The sequence below is a fragment of the Delphinus delphis genome, chromosome 11 (genome assembly GCF_949987515.2).
Source record: "Delphinus delphis chromosome 11, mDelDel1.2, whole genome shotgun sequence".
NCBI classification, from domain to species: Eukaryota; Metazoa; Chordata; class Mammalia; order Artiodactyla; family Delphinidae; genus Delphinus; species Delphinus delphis.
This window is the reverse complement of record NC_082693.1, coordinates 77501638-77518268: the sequence shown is the minus strand read 5'-3', so window position 1 is coordinate 77518268 and position 16631 is coordinate 77501638. Positions and strand designations below refer to the sequence as shown.

Genomic DNA, 16631 nt, shown 5'->3' with positions numbered 1-16631 from the left:
AACCCATCCAACAGAGAGACCAGGTGTCCTGGTAAAGACTGAGTTCCCAGGAGATGATAGAAAACCCAAAATAACTGTCTTAAACCGAGTGGAAGTTATTTCTCTCTTAAGGAGAGGAAATCCAGTCCACAGGGGCCTTCCACAATCACCAGAGACCTGGCTACCTCCAGCCCATAGCTCCTTCTATGCTGCTACTTCACCATCCTCGCAATGGTTCCAACCTCATGATACAACGTGATAGTTAGAGCTTTAGCCATCAAGTCCGCATTCCAGATAGCAGAATAGGCAAAGCATTTATTAAAGAAATCCCTGTTAAGGACACTTCCTAAAAGTCATAACTGACAATTCTGCCTACCTTCCATTGGCCAGAACTTAGTTATATGGCCATAACTTCAAAGAAGTCTGGGAAACGTAGTCTTCTGGGAGGCCACGTATCCAGCTAAACATTGAAGGTTTTACTACTAAAAATGAAAAGAAATATATCCATTGGGGAACAGCTAATGGTCTCTATCACGTCAGATGTATTACCTGGATTTTAGATTCTCTACCCCCAGAACTGTTCTTTCCCAAACACATCTCTGCTTTTTGCCCCATGACTTGATTCTTTTTTTAAATTAATTAATTAATTAATTTTTGGCTGCGTTGGGTCTTCGTTGTTGCGTGCGGGCTTTCTCTAGTTGCGGCGAGAGGGGGCTATTCTTCGTTGCGGTGCGCGGGCTTCTCATTGCCGTGTCTCCTCTTGTTGCGGAGCGCGGGCTCTAAGAGTGTGGGCTTCGGTAGTTGAGGCGCGAGGGCCATGCCTTGATTCTTGCTACTATTTCTACCTGGAAAGCTACCCACCTCCCATTCCCCATGCTCAATCCTACAGCCCTTACCACTTTTCCTATTAAAATCCTGCTTGTCCTTCAAGCCTCATCTCAAATGCTACACCATCCATGTTGTTATTCTTGACCTTCCCTAAAGGGAAAGAACCTGTCCCTCTAGAACTTCATTTATAGTTCTCCTTGGGCCTTGGCCTTCATCTCAACATCATGCTATCTTAGGTCATTGGCATAGCTTATAACAGAGTGTAAATTATCCAGCAGGTAGGACAGAAACTCCCCTCACTCTATTCTAGGTAACCCAGTGTAGTAGAACACACTTAATATCTGCAAACTGTACTGACTATTTAAAGAAGGGAAAGGTCTATGTGAAGTAAGGGGGAAAAGAAATGAGAAGTCTTTATACCCTTTTAAGGAACGTGTTAATGCACCAATTGCAATTCCCTGAATTTCCTGAATGCAAATGCATTTCAAAACATATGATCATTGCTAATGTTGCAGACTCTTTTTAGAGGCCTAATTTAGTGTGATTTGCTTCTCATTTCCCAGGTCTTCCTAAAAACTCATGCTAACAAAACAAGGGGAAAATACGTATTAAAATTATCAAAATAGACAAAATAAAAGCCAGCCGAAATAATGGTACTAGCTAACACATAACAAAGGATTATTCTAGGCCAAGCACAGTGCTGAGCATTTCACAGACATGATCTCATTTCATCCTTTCAACAACCCCATAAGGCAGAGGTATCTCAGTTGTCCTGAGGGGACTGAGGCCTAGAGGGATTAAGTAACTTTTCAAGGTAGAGTCGCAGGGCAATAGAGCTGAAATACCTCCTGCTCATATGGATATGGCTCTGTAAATACATGTGCATTTCTTTTCATAAAACTTTATGTAACTCATCTTTTTCATCCTTAATAAAATCTCCTTTTGATGGGAGTTTGGGATTAGCAGAGGCAAACTATTATATACAGGATGGACAAACAACAAAGTCCTACTGTATAGCACAGGGAACTATATTCAGTATCCTGTGACAAACCGTAATGGAAAAGAATATGAAAAAGAATATATATATAAAACTAAGTCACTTTGCTGTACAGAAGAAATTAACACAACATTGTAAATCAACTATACTTCTATAAAGTTAAAATCTCCTTTTGTAAATACACCCTGATATTACCTTTATTTTATAGAAGCATGGAAAGCTTCATTTTAAAAACTCAACCCACCATTGGATATGAATAACCCTCCTGTTGTGTGTGAATTGTCAATTTTGTACCCTCTATATTTGGGAGTCAGTGGCATCTTAGAAAACAATTCCTATTGCATATCTATCTTTTGATTCATCTATTAATCAGTTTGAGGAATTCATTTGTGGTTGTCTGTGGATATCTCTTCTGGAACACAGAGGCGTAAACTCTGTTGGTTACTGGTAATCAATAATGGAAGATGATGATATTGACATTCTTTTATTAAAACAAACAAACTATACTTTCTCCAGTAGGAAGATAATTTGATTGTGTATTCTTCTACTAAATCAATTCTACTGCATATTTGTCACCCTAGATTTGGTGACACCAGGAACACTTTTAGGCCTCAGAAAGTGTTTGCTAACGTCAATCATGCCACGGATTCTTAGGTCCTATGGAATTAGGATTTATGCACGTGTAAGGTATTCCATGTCATAATTTTGGATGTTTTTATTTTGTTTTCCTCTGGCTTACAGGGGCCACCACAAGGATACCCAAATGTATAGCCTCTCTTTCTGTTGCTGAGGTCAAATTTAATTGTTAGATTACTTTTATATAGAATGGAGTGACGCAGCACTTTCCAACTGCTCAATTCATCTTCTCTAGAAATCTTTCACCTCTAAACATGTTCAAGTTTCCCTCTCCCTAAAAACATAAAAAATGCTTTCTCAGCACCATACTCCTCCCTATTCCTCTTTTTTTCTTCCCTTCTCACACTGGCCACACGTCTTGAGAGAACAGCCTCTGCCCTATTTCCTCTCTGCTCTTTTATTGCTCAGTCACTGTTCTGTGGCGCCCACCTTCAACTCAACCACAAAAGTCAACAAAACCACCATCTTCCCACCTCCATCCCACTGCCAAATCCAAGGAAGACTTTTTACTTCTTATTGTAATAGCCCTCTAGGCTGGATTTGACATTGCTGCTTGGTTCTTTCTAGTTTATTTCATGAGTTCCTCTTACTCTAGCACCACCCACCCCCCTTTTAAATAAAATTTCAGCTTTATTGCGGTATAAATGACAAATAAAATGTTAAGATATTTAAAGTGCGCGTTGTGGTGACTTGTTATACGTATACATTGTGAAAGGATTTTTCCCATCCTCTAGCCTTTTTTTCTTAAATTCTGGTGTTCTCCCAGCTTCCCACCTGTTTTCACTGCTCTTTTTACACACTGTCCTTGGGCTGAGTTCACCCACTGTCATAGTTTCACCCACCACATTATGTGATACTCTCATATCTACCTGAAACTTCCCCAGAGCTACTGACTTAAATACCCAAGTGTCTCGAGGACATCTCCACTCTGACTCCCATACATTCTCAAACTCCATTTGTCCCAAATTAAACTTAGAGCTTTCCCACCTAAATCTGTCCTCTTCACGTAGTCTCTTCCTTTGTTTAACGATTATCCAGCCACTGAAGCCAAGAATCTGAGAAATCATCTTAGGCTCCTTCTTAATGTGAAATCACTTATCTCTTAAGTATTCCCTCCATTCCTTCCTCTCTATCTGTACTTATTACATATTACATATTACCTATGTCAGGCCCCCTTCAGCATCTTCTTCCTGGACTATTTTAACAGTGGTTTCCCAACTCTCCTGTCTCTGGTTTTGATACCGCATACCCATTCTCTGAACACTACCACTGTTCCTTTGATAACATGAATCTGACCACGTCACTCCCCTGCTTAAAATTCTTCAATGAGTCCCCCATTCATGCATTCAAGATTAAAGGTCCAGCGGTTTAAGGTCCTTTGACACGCGTGCTTTTCCAATTTTGCCAGTTTCAACTCTGAGGTCCCATGTTTTAGGCAAGTCGTCCTTCAACCCTTCCTCACTTCCAGGATGTCCCAGCTCTGCACTCCCCTTGCGGCCACTGCACACTCATATCATAGAATTCTCTCATTACAGTATGCTGAGGTAATCCTTCTAAGTTTCTAAGGCGGGAATGTGGCTGATTTCCATTTTAGATCTCCAGGGCCTGGAAATGTACATAATGAGCACTAAATAAATACTTGTTGAATGACAGAACTGAGCTCACGTGTACTGGGTTGCCAACATGGAAGCAGTAACAAAACAGCTTTAAAATCTAAATCTTGACGTTGACTCTTTCTTTCACAATTGCTTTTGAAATGTTTGTATGAACATTTTCGTTTTATTAGCGAGGGGGAAAAAGAAAAAACACTCCCGTGCCTCCCCGTCGGGGAATCGAACCCCGGTCTCCCGCGTGACAGGCGGGGATACTCACCACTATACTAACGAGGAACTGCACGAACGCTGGTTTTCTGGGAGGCCTCTTATCTCTTTCCACCCCGCCCCTTCCTTGCCATTTGCAACTACCAGTAGGCCTGATATTCTTCTACTGCTATTGCAATTTCCAGAGAAGTTGAATGGAACTAAAATGGAAGCGTTCAGTTTGATCTCCCCGCCACACTTAATTCCATCGGCTTACCCTTCCTCTAACTTCTACTCCCTTCCTTTTCCTCCCCCACCTCTTCCTCCCCCTTCGGGAGCAATATCAACCCACCTCTGCACCCCTCAACACACACACTCCCAGAGAACAAAGCGCACGCCTTGTCGCGCTGCACCACGGGACTTGTAGTTCCATCCATGCCGTACCGCACTCTCCTCCGACTTTAAGGAACTTCCTTTCCCGGCGGGCGCCGCGAACCCCTCCTCCTCTGCTTTACCTCCCTCCCGCCTTCTCTCGCTCTCAGTCGAGTAGTCAGTCTGGCAGCTGAGTGTTGGGGTGCTGATCGCGTGCAGCGGGACTCCGCACAGCCATGCCCGAGGTAGTGGATACGTGCTCCTTGGCCTCCCCGGCGTCCGTCTGCCGGACCAAGCACCTGCACCTGCGCTGCAGCGTCGATTTTACTCGCCGGGTACTGACCGGGACCGCCGCACTCACCGTCCAGTCCCAGGAGGACAATCTGCGCAGCCTGGTACGGTGGGACAGGCTCCCAGTGCCCGCCTCTCCCCGGCCACCTGCCTCTCGTCTCTCACCCCGCTTCGGCCCCTTCCCGGTCCCACACCCCCGCCTGCTTTGCGCATCCCTCGGTGCTCCTCCGCAGCCCGCAACCCGTGTTCTGCACCTCCTCTTCAGCCCACACTCATTTCTCAGCGTCCCCTTCTTCAGCCCCCACGCACCCCATATCGATCCCTCCCAACCCAACTTGAGTCTCTGCAGTCCTTCCTCACCCACTACGTATACCTGCCTTCTCCTCCACCCCTTCCCCCAAAGCCTCCTTCCCAGTCCCTGGACACATCCCAGGGCCCATTCCACGCCCCGCTTCTCACCCAGCGCTCAAGTTTCATTTTAGCACGAATCCCTCTTCCCCCGCTAATCCTAGTTCCCAGCGCTAATGCCCCCTGTGGTCTCCCCATATCCTCGGCCTGCAGCCCAGAACTCCCTCCTCAGGCCCCAGAATTCTTCCAGTCCCCAGTGCACCTTCCTCAGTCCACAGTCTCAGCTAAGTCTCGGGCCCTATATCCTGCCGATTCTCAGTCCCACCTTTCCCTCCCAGGCCCCTTTATTTCAACCCTCAGGTCTGCCAGATACGACCGATCACCGTCTCCCTGCCAGTTCTCAACCGCCCTAGAGAATTCCCAGCCCTGCTTTGATACTTGCAGTCTCTACTTTCTAACTCCAGATGCACCTCTCTCCGGGTTCATGGTCCTTCCTACCTTTGATTCTTATCACTCTTCTCTTCTAATAATTTAAGCTCTTCAAGCTTCCTAAGGATGTCTCAATACAATTTATTAATAGTTGGTTCCCAGAAGCAAATAATATTGCGCTTCTTAGAAAATGACTTCTACAAGCTCTCTAGCCACTTGAATGACGAAAGACTTGTTTAGATTTGTGGAATGTTATTAAATTATTTTATCTGTACAACATAACCTGTTTTCAGTGTTCTTACTCAAATTGTCTGATAGTATTTGGATTGTACCTATCACCTGAAGAATTTCATAGATAAGTATTTTAGAAATAAGAGGAACAAGAAAAGGCCAGTCACAGTGTATTTTGCATAGAGTAGTATGGCGATAGCTACCAAAGCCCAGCAATAAGCAATCAGATAAGGTATGTTGTAGACTTGATGGAGGGAAATGAATAGAGTCAGTTAATTGGGCGTAATTAGTTTAGATAAGAGTTGGCGGTTTTCATGATTTATTCCTGCTTGAGTAATAGGCCTGTATTTTGAGTTCATTAATATGAACTAATATAGCATGTGAACTTTCTTACTTTGTGATTTAGCAATTTGCTAGACTAATTATGATTTGAAAAATAGGTTGACTCCTCTATGTATTGATTTGCAGTCACCACAAGTACTATAAGGAAAATAAATAATTAAAGCATTATAAGCAAGATGATAACTATTTCCCTATAGGCTGTACTTTGGTCTGCTTCAAGTGCCAGGCTATCGTTTATTGCAGACAGCTTTGCCCAGGCAGGATCAGCTGGACTGAAGTCCTGTTTCAATGCAATATTTCTTTTTATTACAAGAAAGTGAATTTTGATAGCTTATCACTGCTTAATATGACCTTGCACTCTCACTTATTTATAAAAGTAAAACCTTTACCTCTGTTCCATGAGTAAGCAAGAGTCAGGGCACTTAAATTTTGAAAAGAATGTCCCTTCAGTGTCCCAGTCTAAAAACCTGCCTGTTTTTGCATTCCCCAAATCTCAAGAGAAGATTTTTAAATTACTAATTCCAACTTGTCAACTATCCAGTTTCCTTTGTTTTTCTTTCTTATTACTATTATTGATCAATTGCTTAATAACATTTATCAGTGAAATTTGAAGGGAAATTTCTTAAGTAATTTGGGAGTGATAGCTGAGGTCAGGACTTGAGATATACAGCTTAAACATTGCATCTTCTATTTTCTCTGGGTCCAGGACTTGCTTCATGCATTACTTGGCACGTGCTGTTTCTCCGGCACTGTGTTAAACCCTGGGAATGCAAGCCTAAGTAACTTTTTAAGTAACTTTTTAAGAACCCTCAGTCTAATGGAGAAATAAATCATTATAATGTGGTACAGTAAGTGCTACTGGAGAGGGTCGGGCCAACTGCTATAACAAACACAGAGAATATGAAAATGGTTTCACAAAAAATAGGTATAGTAGTCTTCTGATTCAGAACAGATTTTAAAAGTTTAGGAAATACAGAAAATAGGATGTGTTCCACTGGGAAATGACCCAAATAATTCACCCTTATGGTTATGAGTAGTATAAACGTAAGTAGTTTATATACATAAGATACTCCAAGTTTTTACAACAAATCAGATATTCAGAAATAGGTGCCAAAATATAACAAAGGAGTAACTTATTCTTAAGCTATAAAATCTAATATTTCTGAATATGCAAATGCAGGAAGATATATCAGTCTAATGTAGAGTAAGGGCAACAGTTGAGGGACCCCCAAAAAAGAGAGTACCCCAAAAGAAATAATTGCCCATTGGGAGGGAAACAGATGATACTCATAACAAATTTGGCTGCTCTTAAAAAAAAGAAAGGGAAAGAATAATACAAGCAGGATGGAAATTTCTTCCCAACCAAAAATTGTTGCCTCTAGAGAGATAATAAAATTGTTAAAATTTCCTGAGCTTATCGCCACAGTTAACTGATACAAAAGAAAGGTGACTGGAAAGTGGCTGTTTCTTGGCAGTCTAACTCCTCATGCTATTCCAGGCCAGATTTCAAGGGAAAGATGCCAGAGGTAGGAAGGTTAGTGAGCAGTTCTAATAGTCCGGGCCTGACCTGGGGTGGTGATAGAAGAAAAGAAAAAGCATGAGGACAGTGTAAAAAACTTGTTAACTGGCTATGCAAGATTGGGAAGTGGGATCAGTTGTGGATTAGTTGAATGTTTCAAACCTCAGGTAAGTTGAGGAGTTCCATCAACAAAATAGAGAAATCAGCAGAGAGAGCAAACTTAGGGGACACAGTGGTGGCTTTGTTTTTAGAATTTCTAGAAGCCTATTGAATATGAGATGACATTTCCCATGGAAATGTCAAGCAGGCAGTTAGAGATATCTGCTGAAGTCCTGGGCAGGGGATGAAGCTATGAAATAGATGGGTAGTCATCTGCACAGAGGTTCTAGGTGAAGATGTGGGCATGAGTGAGAACTAGGGAATGAAGAATACGGTAAGAAAACCAAAAGGCCAAGGCTAGCGCATAGGGACGTATCCATATTTAGGAGTTAGAAAGGAGGGGGAGGGAAAAAGCATTAGACAAGGAGGAGAACCATTGATGTGTAAAGTCAAAGCAGCCAAGGAGAGTGCTTCAAACAGATGCTGCTGCGGTCCATTAGGGCTATGAGCGGCAGAGGTCAAGGTTACTGAACAGAAAAGACCTGTTGTTCAGGAGGACTTCCCTTTCTGTGGCAGAGGAGCTAGAAGACAGATTGAAGAGGGGGAAGGGAGGAGAGATTGATGAGGAATTGGAAGTAGCAATCATAGATTGCCCTTGAAGATTAAGAAAGGAAGGAGAAAAATAGAATAATTAGAGTGACAGAAGGATTGAGTGAAGTTTTAAAAATAATGTGGAAGGCTGGTTTAGGTTGATTGGAAACAGTCTTGTGGTGTAGGAAGATTGAAGATTCTAGAAAAGTAGTTGAGAGATAATGAAAGGGTATGGTTTCTAGGGCACAGATAGAGGATTATTGGGATGGAAAATCCTCAGACACTTGCTGACCCTCCCTTCCTGCCCAGAGCAGTTGTCTTTAATCGGCCATAGCAAGTAGATATGCTCTCCCACTCCTCTATAGGGTCATTTGGTTAGAGTTGCCATACCAAGTTGGGCTTTTTCTAGATACACAACAGCAGTGAGGTACAGTCTACTTATTTGCCTAACAGGTTCCAACGTTTGTTTTAATTTGGGGATATATGAAAGTAGTACAGAGCAGTAGGACTATATGAATTCCAGGTAGAAATATATGGTAAGGTATATTGAGGAGTCATGATGAAAGAAACAAGTTATAGATGGATTTTTTCCTAGTAGAGAAGTTAAGTTTTAGGAGACAGAAGCAAAGGCGTTTTAATTTAGATCTGACTTTTACTTAAAGCTGGAAATGTGTGACTGTCCCAGAATTACCTAACGATATATATGCAAATCTTAGAGCCTCCCAAAAATTTAAGGAAGTTTAAAGTCCCATGAATTGGGACCTATGCTAACTTTCAACGCCTTTAATTTCCTGTCTTTCACTATCTTACTCTCCCTAAGCAACTAGTTCTACTCTGTAGTCATTGCATTAGCCTATATGCTATATTAGTTTTCTCTGGTGCCTAAAACTATATTCTTATCATATAAAAATATTAATTTAATTCTAGACTCTGGATACAAAGGACCTTACAATAGAAAAAGTGGTCATCAATGGACAAGAAGTCAAATATGCTCTTGGAGAAAGACAAAGTTACAAAGGATCACCAATGGAAATCTCTCTTCCTATTGCTCTGTGCAAGTACGAATGTTCTCATCTTTCTCTTTTATAGCTAAATAAGGGGGATACATATTTTTATTGAATTTAGATGTTTTTTCATTTCCTATTTTCAGTTTGTGTGTATGTAGTAACTGATACACCACTCCTACCAATCTGCTGTTCTGATTGAAGCTTATAGTGAAAATTGTATGTTCTTAAGATATTAAAGAAATTCATCGTATAAGATACTCCAGAATAGGACTTTTGATAACTGTTAACTTCTTTACTCATCATTTTAGTGATACCTAGAGTGATGGTGGGAGCATGCCACCTAAGGAGGCATTTCAGGGTCACCTGGGAAGCTTCACAAGCTGCACGCTTTTCACCTTCTCCCAGAGGCCAGCCACTTTTATTAGTGGAATAACAACAGTGGCAAACATAGAACCATTTCTATGTACTTAAAAAGTGCTGGAAATGTATTCTTTCATCTAATCCTTATAGTAACCCTTTGTGGTATGATCTGCATTTTATAGACGGGGAAAGGGAACCTCAGAGAGAGAAGGTAACTTATTTAAGAAAGTGGTAGCCAGAGCTGTCATATTGGGAGTATATCCCACTCCAAGATATACTGGGGAGGGAGAAAAGGGTGGGAAACCATTGGCCTAGAACAAGGTCAATCTACCCCATCTTTCAGCGGTCAGTGTTTTCATGCATTCTCTTCCCATTTAAGAAAAAGAAAGGAAACTCTCACACATAATTTGTGAGATCTATCATTAACCATATTGTACAGATGAAGCAACTACCGCATAGGGAGGTCAAATAATTTGTCTAAATTCACAGCACCAGTTAGTGGTAGATTCAAGCACAGGCACAGCCCCTCCAGGGCTCTTGCTGTTTCCTCGTTAACAGTGCCGCCCAATCTATCTGGGGTGAAGGACCAGTTTTTGTTAGTTCCAGTCCGCCACAGGCTGATACTTTTGTGAAATGCAATAAGAATGAATTCCTAGGAAGAAGAGATTAAATACAAACACATACATCTTACTATAAGTTCAACAGACATAAGAATTTATTCTCAAGTTCTTGACTTAACTTGTCCAGTAACAGTTTTCAGACTAGCACTGCCCTATGTTATGCTCTGGCACCCACCACGGTGGTAGCTGAAGTTCCAAAATTATTTCTTCTACCTTCCCGCCACTATAAAAGATTACATGATATCACAGAAAAAAAGTTGGGGTATTCAACTAGTATTAGTTCCTGTTACATCTTCATAAGCAGTTACCATGTAGAGAAAAGAACCCACAGGCTGGCATTCAGGTAGGAATATGTGAGGCAAACATTCCTAAAACTTACTCTCAATCAGTGATGAGACCTCATAAAATATTATTTATATTATTTGTGTTATTTATGTACTATGAATTCAAATTTTAGTTAGATTGAATTGTACTCTACTAATGTATTTGTTCCTTTCATACAGAAATCAAGAAATTGTTATAGAAATTTCTTTTGAGACATCTCCAAAATCTTCTGCTCTTCAGTGGCTCACTCCTGAACAAACTTCTGGGAAGGAGCACCCCTATCTCTTTAGTCAGTGCCAGGTAAAAAGGACGTGGAATGATTTATTGTCCCCAGTTCATGCAGTTGAATGAAGCAAAGTAGACAGTGGTCTTATGGATACATGGGTCTTACCTAAGATAGTACTTTATTTTATCTTATATTATTAAAACTACATATATTTTCATTTATACCTGTCATTATTGACACATTCATATATTACTTTTAAAAAGAAACTTCCTTCAAATTTGAAAACATGTCTACCTAGATTGGACCATCTAGGTCATATTTATATTCACATCCTCAGCACCTAGCATAGAACTTGGCATAGAGTGAGAACTCAATAAATGGTCATAAAATGAAAGGAAAACACTGTTAAACAAAGTAGGTACCGGTTATGAAAATTGCTAACAATAAAGAAGGGGAAAGGGAAAGATCAGATTTCCCATTCCTCTCCAATCACCATTGCCCAGAGGTAACCATTGAGTTGGCGTGTAGCCTTTCCAGATTTTTCTTATACATTTACAAGTGTACATATTATGTAAATATATTGAATGTACCTTTAAAATATGATATGATTTAGACTACATCTGTTTTCTGTTTAACAACTAAGAATAAAGAACCACATACAGACAATCTGTCACAAGGATAATAAGTATCAAACTTTCTTCTGAAAAAAAAGACTAATTCTTTTAGTAATCAAATAGTTTACAATTAAAGGAACTCGCTTCATTAAACGTTGACTGTATTTCCAAGCACTGTATAAGGTACTTCACATATTTAATCCTTTTAATATTCCTCTGTGATAGATACTATGGTAGGCTCACATTTGAAAACAAGTCTATCAAAAAGGAAGCAATGTTGACACCTGTATAGACGTGTTTACTTTCTATTGCCAATTGAAATTTTTTTTTTCTAAGAAACTCATAGTTCACTAATCTGGAAGAGATATCATGTTCTAGGCAAGAATGTACCAATTATGTAGTCTCTGTCTCGTACCTGATTTTCATCAGTAATTCGTATGGAATGTCCGTTGGCAAGAAATGCAAGATTTGTGAGTCAGAAGAATGTGAATTTTGAACATACTATTCCATTTCTTGTTGGACACAGTTTTTGAAACAGAGAAAAGAGATTTCAGTTAAATGAAGAAATTACTATAGTTGATAGGAAGCAGGTAGACATGATTTTGTGTGATGAGTTTGCTTACAGCCGTTCTCTATGCATATTTTTCTGGGTTTGGTCTTATCGAGTGAAATACATATAAACCCCACCCCTGGCATTGCTGAGCCACATAACCAGGGACCTTTAAGGAACCCTAAAGGCATATGGTCTTGGAAACTTATTTTGGGAGAGAGAACCAGGTGGTTCTTCTAGTTCTACTTAATCCAGCTAGAGGTCATTTGGGATTTCCTATCTATAAAGAATCTATTAGATTTGAAGTGAAAAGGGCTGGAGTTTGAGGATAGAAGGAAGTTTGCAGAGGCGTGAAGTAGGTCTGGGATTTATAACAACTTCAGAGAGAGATGTTAGTATCAGTGTTCCTTTAAGCTCAGTAGACCATCTCAGTGAGGCTGGGATTCCTTTGCTCACCAGCAATAGATGCAGACTTATCTGTAAACAGGCCAGGGTATAAAATCATAGGTACTCTGGTCATTCTTAATGGAACTGATCTTTATGACAGATTGATACGGAAGCAAAGAAACACTCTACATATTATGTGAATGAATATGTCTAGATGGTATCGAAAGAGACTTTTCTTTCTCCTTCCTTGTCTTCCTAGTGTTTACTTTCAAAGTTTGCTGCAAGATCAAAATGTCAAGACTCTAACCACATTTCCCAAGCAGAGTTCCTTACAACACTGGCGCACCATTAGACGTTAATAATTAACCAGAGGAAAATGGGTTTTGTGTTGAAATAAGTATGAGAATTCGAACAGGTTTCCTTATTATCGGTCTTTTCAGAACCTTCAGGAGGCTAATGTTCCTAGTGACTCTCCCAGGCGTGCAATATGCCATGGTTCTCAAATTTACTTCACCGAAGAGCCCTTTTTTGTCAGGGTTCCTAACAGCTTCTCACTGGGCACTACTATTACTCAGGAATCACTGCCTAACATTGCTTCATGCGTCAGCTGAAACGTGAAGGTTGACCGTTACATTAAAAGGGAAAACCAGATTTTTTTAATCCACAGATCTACTTTTGCTACTTTAAAAGAGCTGAGGAAATGTGAGACATTTTGATCTTTAAAAAGAATGTGTCTAAGAACAATGCTGCAATTGTAATGATTTCTTAATGACTTGATTTATGAGACAGGGAAATAGCTGTTTCTTTTTTTTCCTCCCTCTCCCAGGCAATCCATTGTAGAGCAGTTCTTCCCTGCCAGGACACTCCTTCTGTGAAATTAACCTACAGTTCAGAGGTAAACATCACTGAAATTATTCACTGAATTAAATGATCCATACAATTATTTTTTTTTTTTTTTTTTTTTTTTTTTTGCGGTACGTGGGCCTCTCACTGTTGTGGCCTCTCCAGCTGCGGAGCACAGGCTCCGGACGCGCAGGCTCAGCGGCCATGGCTCACGGGCCCAGCCGCTCCGCGGCATGTGGGATCTTCCTGGACTGGGGCACGAACCCGTGTCCCCTGCATCGGCAGGCGGACTCTCAATCACTGTGCCACCAGGGAAGCCCCCATACAATTATTTTAATAGGGATTACATTAAATCTGTGGATTTCTTTGGGTAGTATGGACATTTTAACAATATTAATTCTTCCAATCCATGAACACGGGATATCTTTCCAAAATGATCCACGTAAGTAAATGTGGTATAAATGATAAGCAGAGATAAGAATTGAATTTTTTTTTTTTTTTTTTTTTTTTTTTTTCTTTTTGCGGTACGCGGGCCTCTCACTGTTGTGGCCTCTCCCGTTGTGGAACACAGGCTTCGGACGCGCAGGCTCGGCGGCCATGGCTCACGGGCCCAGCCGCTCTGCGGCATGGGGGATCTTCCCGGACCAGGGCACGAACCCGTGTCCCCTGCATCGGCAGGCGGACTCTCAACCACTGTGCCACCAGGGAAGCCCAGAATTGAATTTTTATAGCTAGAAATACTTTACTTAATTAAATTCTACCTGAAATATGTTAGAAAAAGGCTATGGATCCCATTTTGAATCTCTGTTTTAAAGGCAGTTGCAAACATAAGTATAAAAAAAAAGGGGTGTCAGGGACTTCCCTGGCGGTCCAATGGTTAGGACTCCACAGCCGGGGGTGCAGGTTTGATCCCTGGTCGGGGAACTGAGATCCCACATGGTGTATAGTGCAGCCAAAAAATGAAATGAAGTAAAATAAATCATTCTGATTTTAAAAGGAATTCAGAATTCTGGACCTAAGAACAAGAATTTGGGAGCAACTCTTTTTAACTTAAAAAAATTGACATTTGTAGGATTAAAGTTTCTATAAATGTACTTTACAGCCTTGTAAATGTCTATCTAGGTATCCTAATGGGCATATATTGCAGACTTATCTGTATACATTTCCAACTTATTCTTGTTGTAGGTACTGCTAATCCTTTTAGGAAAAGGTAGACTATAATTAATAAATAAATACTATCCCAGAGGCTAGACTTACTTAGACCAGGCAAATAGAATTGAGGACCAACCTGTATTTATGGGGCCTTCTTGATTCCCATAATCGTTCCACAACCAAACCACCCCTAGCTGCAGAAAGCTTTACTTGGAGGCCAAGAATCCCTGGACTCTGGTGTTTTGTGACCACCTAGAGGGGTGGGATAGGGAGGGTGGGGGGGAGACGCAAGAGGGAGGGGATATGGGGATATATGTAAATGTATAGCTGATTCACTTTGTTATAGAGCAGAAACTAACACACCATTGTAAAGCAATTATACGCCAATAAAGACGTTAAAAAATTTTTTTTAAAAAAGAATCCCTGGACTCTTCTCAACCACTTAATAACTGCATGACCTTGGGCAAGTCTTAAGACCTCACAACCTCAGTTGTCTCATCTGTGTAACCTATCACTGCCTAAATGAAGGGAGGAAGCAGAACCAAGTTCCTGAATAGTTTTTAGCTCTAGGATCTATGGTTGTTGCAGCACTGATTCTGGAGGTCCTGATTCTGTGCCTGCCTCAGTAATAGCCTTGAGGACTGGGCCATGCAGGAAGAACATGAAAGCCTAGCCTTGTTGGAATGGATGTTTGCTAGATCATTAATACTCAGGTGATGGTCCTTTATTCTGGCATTCATTAGACGTAAGACTTGGAGAATCATGGAGATACGGTACACACTTAAGTGACCATACAGTTTGCCCCGTAAGGACGTTTTCCATACAAACTTCCAGAGAAAATTATTTCTCATTTCTCAGCAATAAGTTTAAAAGCTTCTCACACTCATGACCCTTAAAAAGTAGAATTTGTAACTCCAAGTTTATGTTTTAAATATTAAATTTTTCAGAATTGTATTCTCTGATCTAAAGTGAGTATAGCATCCTTTTGAATCTCTTCTGAGGGTGTGGAGGGGAGCAGGGCCGGTGGCTACCATTGCCAGGCATGGTGCTGAGCTCTTCATTTATATTATTTATTCCTTGCAACAGTCCTATGAAGTATTACTCTCATTTGATGGGGGAAACTGAGGCTCGGGGAAGTTATTTGCCCAAGTGCATGAAGTTAGTAAGTGCAGAGCTGGGATTTTAACCTAGTTTCTACCAAATGCTCTTAATATGGATGGATGAATGGATAGGTAGATATGTCACCAACATTTTTAAAGAAGCCAGTTTTACATATTGCCAATTCTATTTATAAAAGTGTTACAGAGGAATGTATTGGGTTCATAGTCTATGGTATCGATAGTCAAAAAGCGGGGGGAAAGGTTATTTTACATCGAACTTTTCATGTATATCTTTATTTATATCTTTTCCTTCTCAATTAGGTGTCTGTCCCTAAAGAACTGGTTGCACTTATGAGTGCCATTCGTGATGGAGAAGCACCTGACCCAGAAGACGCGAGCAGGAAGATATACAGATTCAGCCAAAAAGTAAGATCTTAGGGTCTAGATTTTGTTTTAGTTGGTGGTGAACTACAAATAGCTTTTACCCATCCAGAGAGCAAAATGGCTTTTGAAATATTTCAGAATTTAGAAAGCAGCTCCTGCTTTTTGTTTTCTTCATTTCTTTTTCTTTTGTGCTTTTAAAATATTTGGTTCTGCTCGCAGCGTTGTACTGAAGTAGGAGGGTGCTGGATAGGCACGGCAGGAGGCGTGCCTGATCCCATTTCCCTACATCCCAGTCAGTAGCAGGTTTCCTGTTTCTAAGTTACACTTTGACCTGCCCTGGTACCAGAGCTCGGGCGTGTGGTGGTGTATTGTTTACAGATGGAAGAGTTGTCTTAGACCAGAGAGCACTCTGTTACAGTACTTTTAAGTTAAAATTTCTAAGTAGCTGGTAGTTTGACTTGTATCTTTGACCTTTAATGAAGTGTGTGTGTGTGTGTGTGTGTGTGTGTGTGTGTGTGTGTGTTTATTGATGCTTTTTATTTTTTTATATATTTTTATTGGAGTGTAATTGCTTTACAATGTTGTGTTAGTTTCTACTGTACA

General features: G+C 40.7%; 1 protein-coding gene and 1 non-coding gene across 2 annotated transcripts in view; one reads left to right on the top strand and one right to left on the bottom strand.

Moving 5' to 3' along the window:
- Positions 1 to 4257: 4257 nt before the first annotated feature.
- On the bottom strand, positions 4258 to 4329 carry TRNAD-GUC (transfer RNA aspartic acid (anticodon GUC)). Its single transcript has one exon. It is a non-coding gene; the product is annotated as a tRNA-Asp (tRNA).
- Positions 4330 to 4796: 467 nt separating this feature from the next.
- The window catches only part of LTA4H (leukotriene A4 hydrolase), a 28995-nt gene continuing 17160 nt past the window's right edge, over positions 4797 to 16631 (top strand). The window contains exons 1-5 of the mRNA XM_060025415.1: positions 4797 to 5006; positions 9389 to 9519; positions 10952 to 11072; positions 13376 to 13444; positions 15966 to 16070. Of these exons, the coding sequence (XP_059881398.1) occupies positions 4848 to 5006; positions 9389 to 9519; positions 10952 to 11072; positions 13376 to 13444; positions 15966 to 16070 (585 nt within the window). The 5' untranslated portion in view covers positions 4797 to 4847. The remainder of the gene's footprint in view (positions 5007 to 9388; positions 9520 to 10951; positions 11073 to 13375; positions 13445 to 15965; positions 16071 to 16631) is intronic.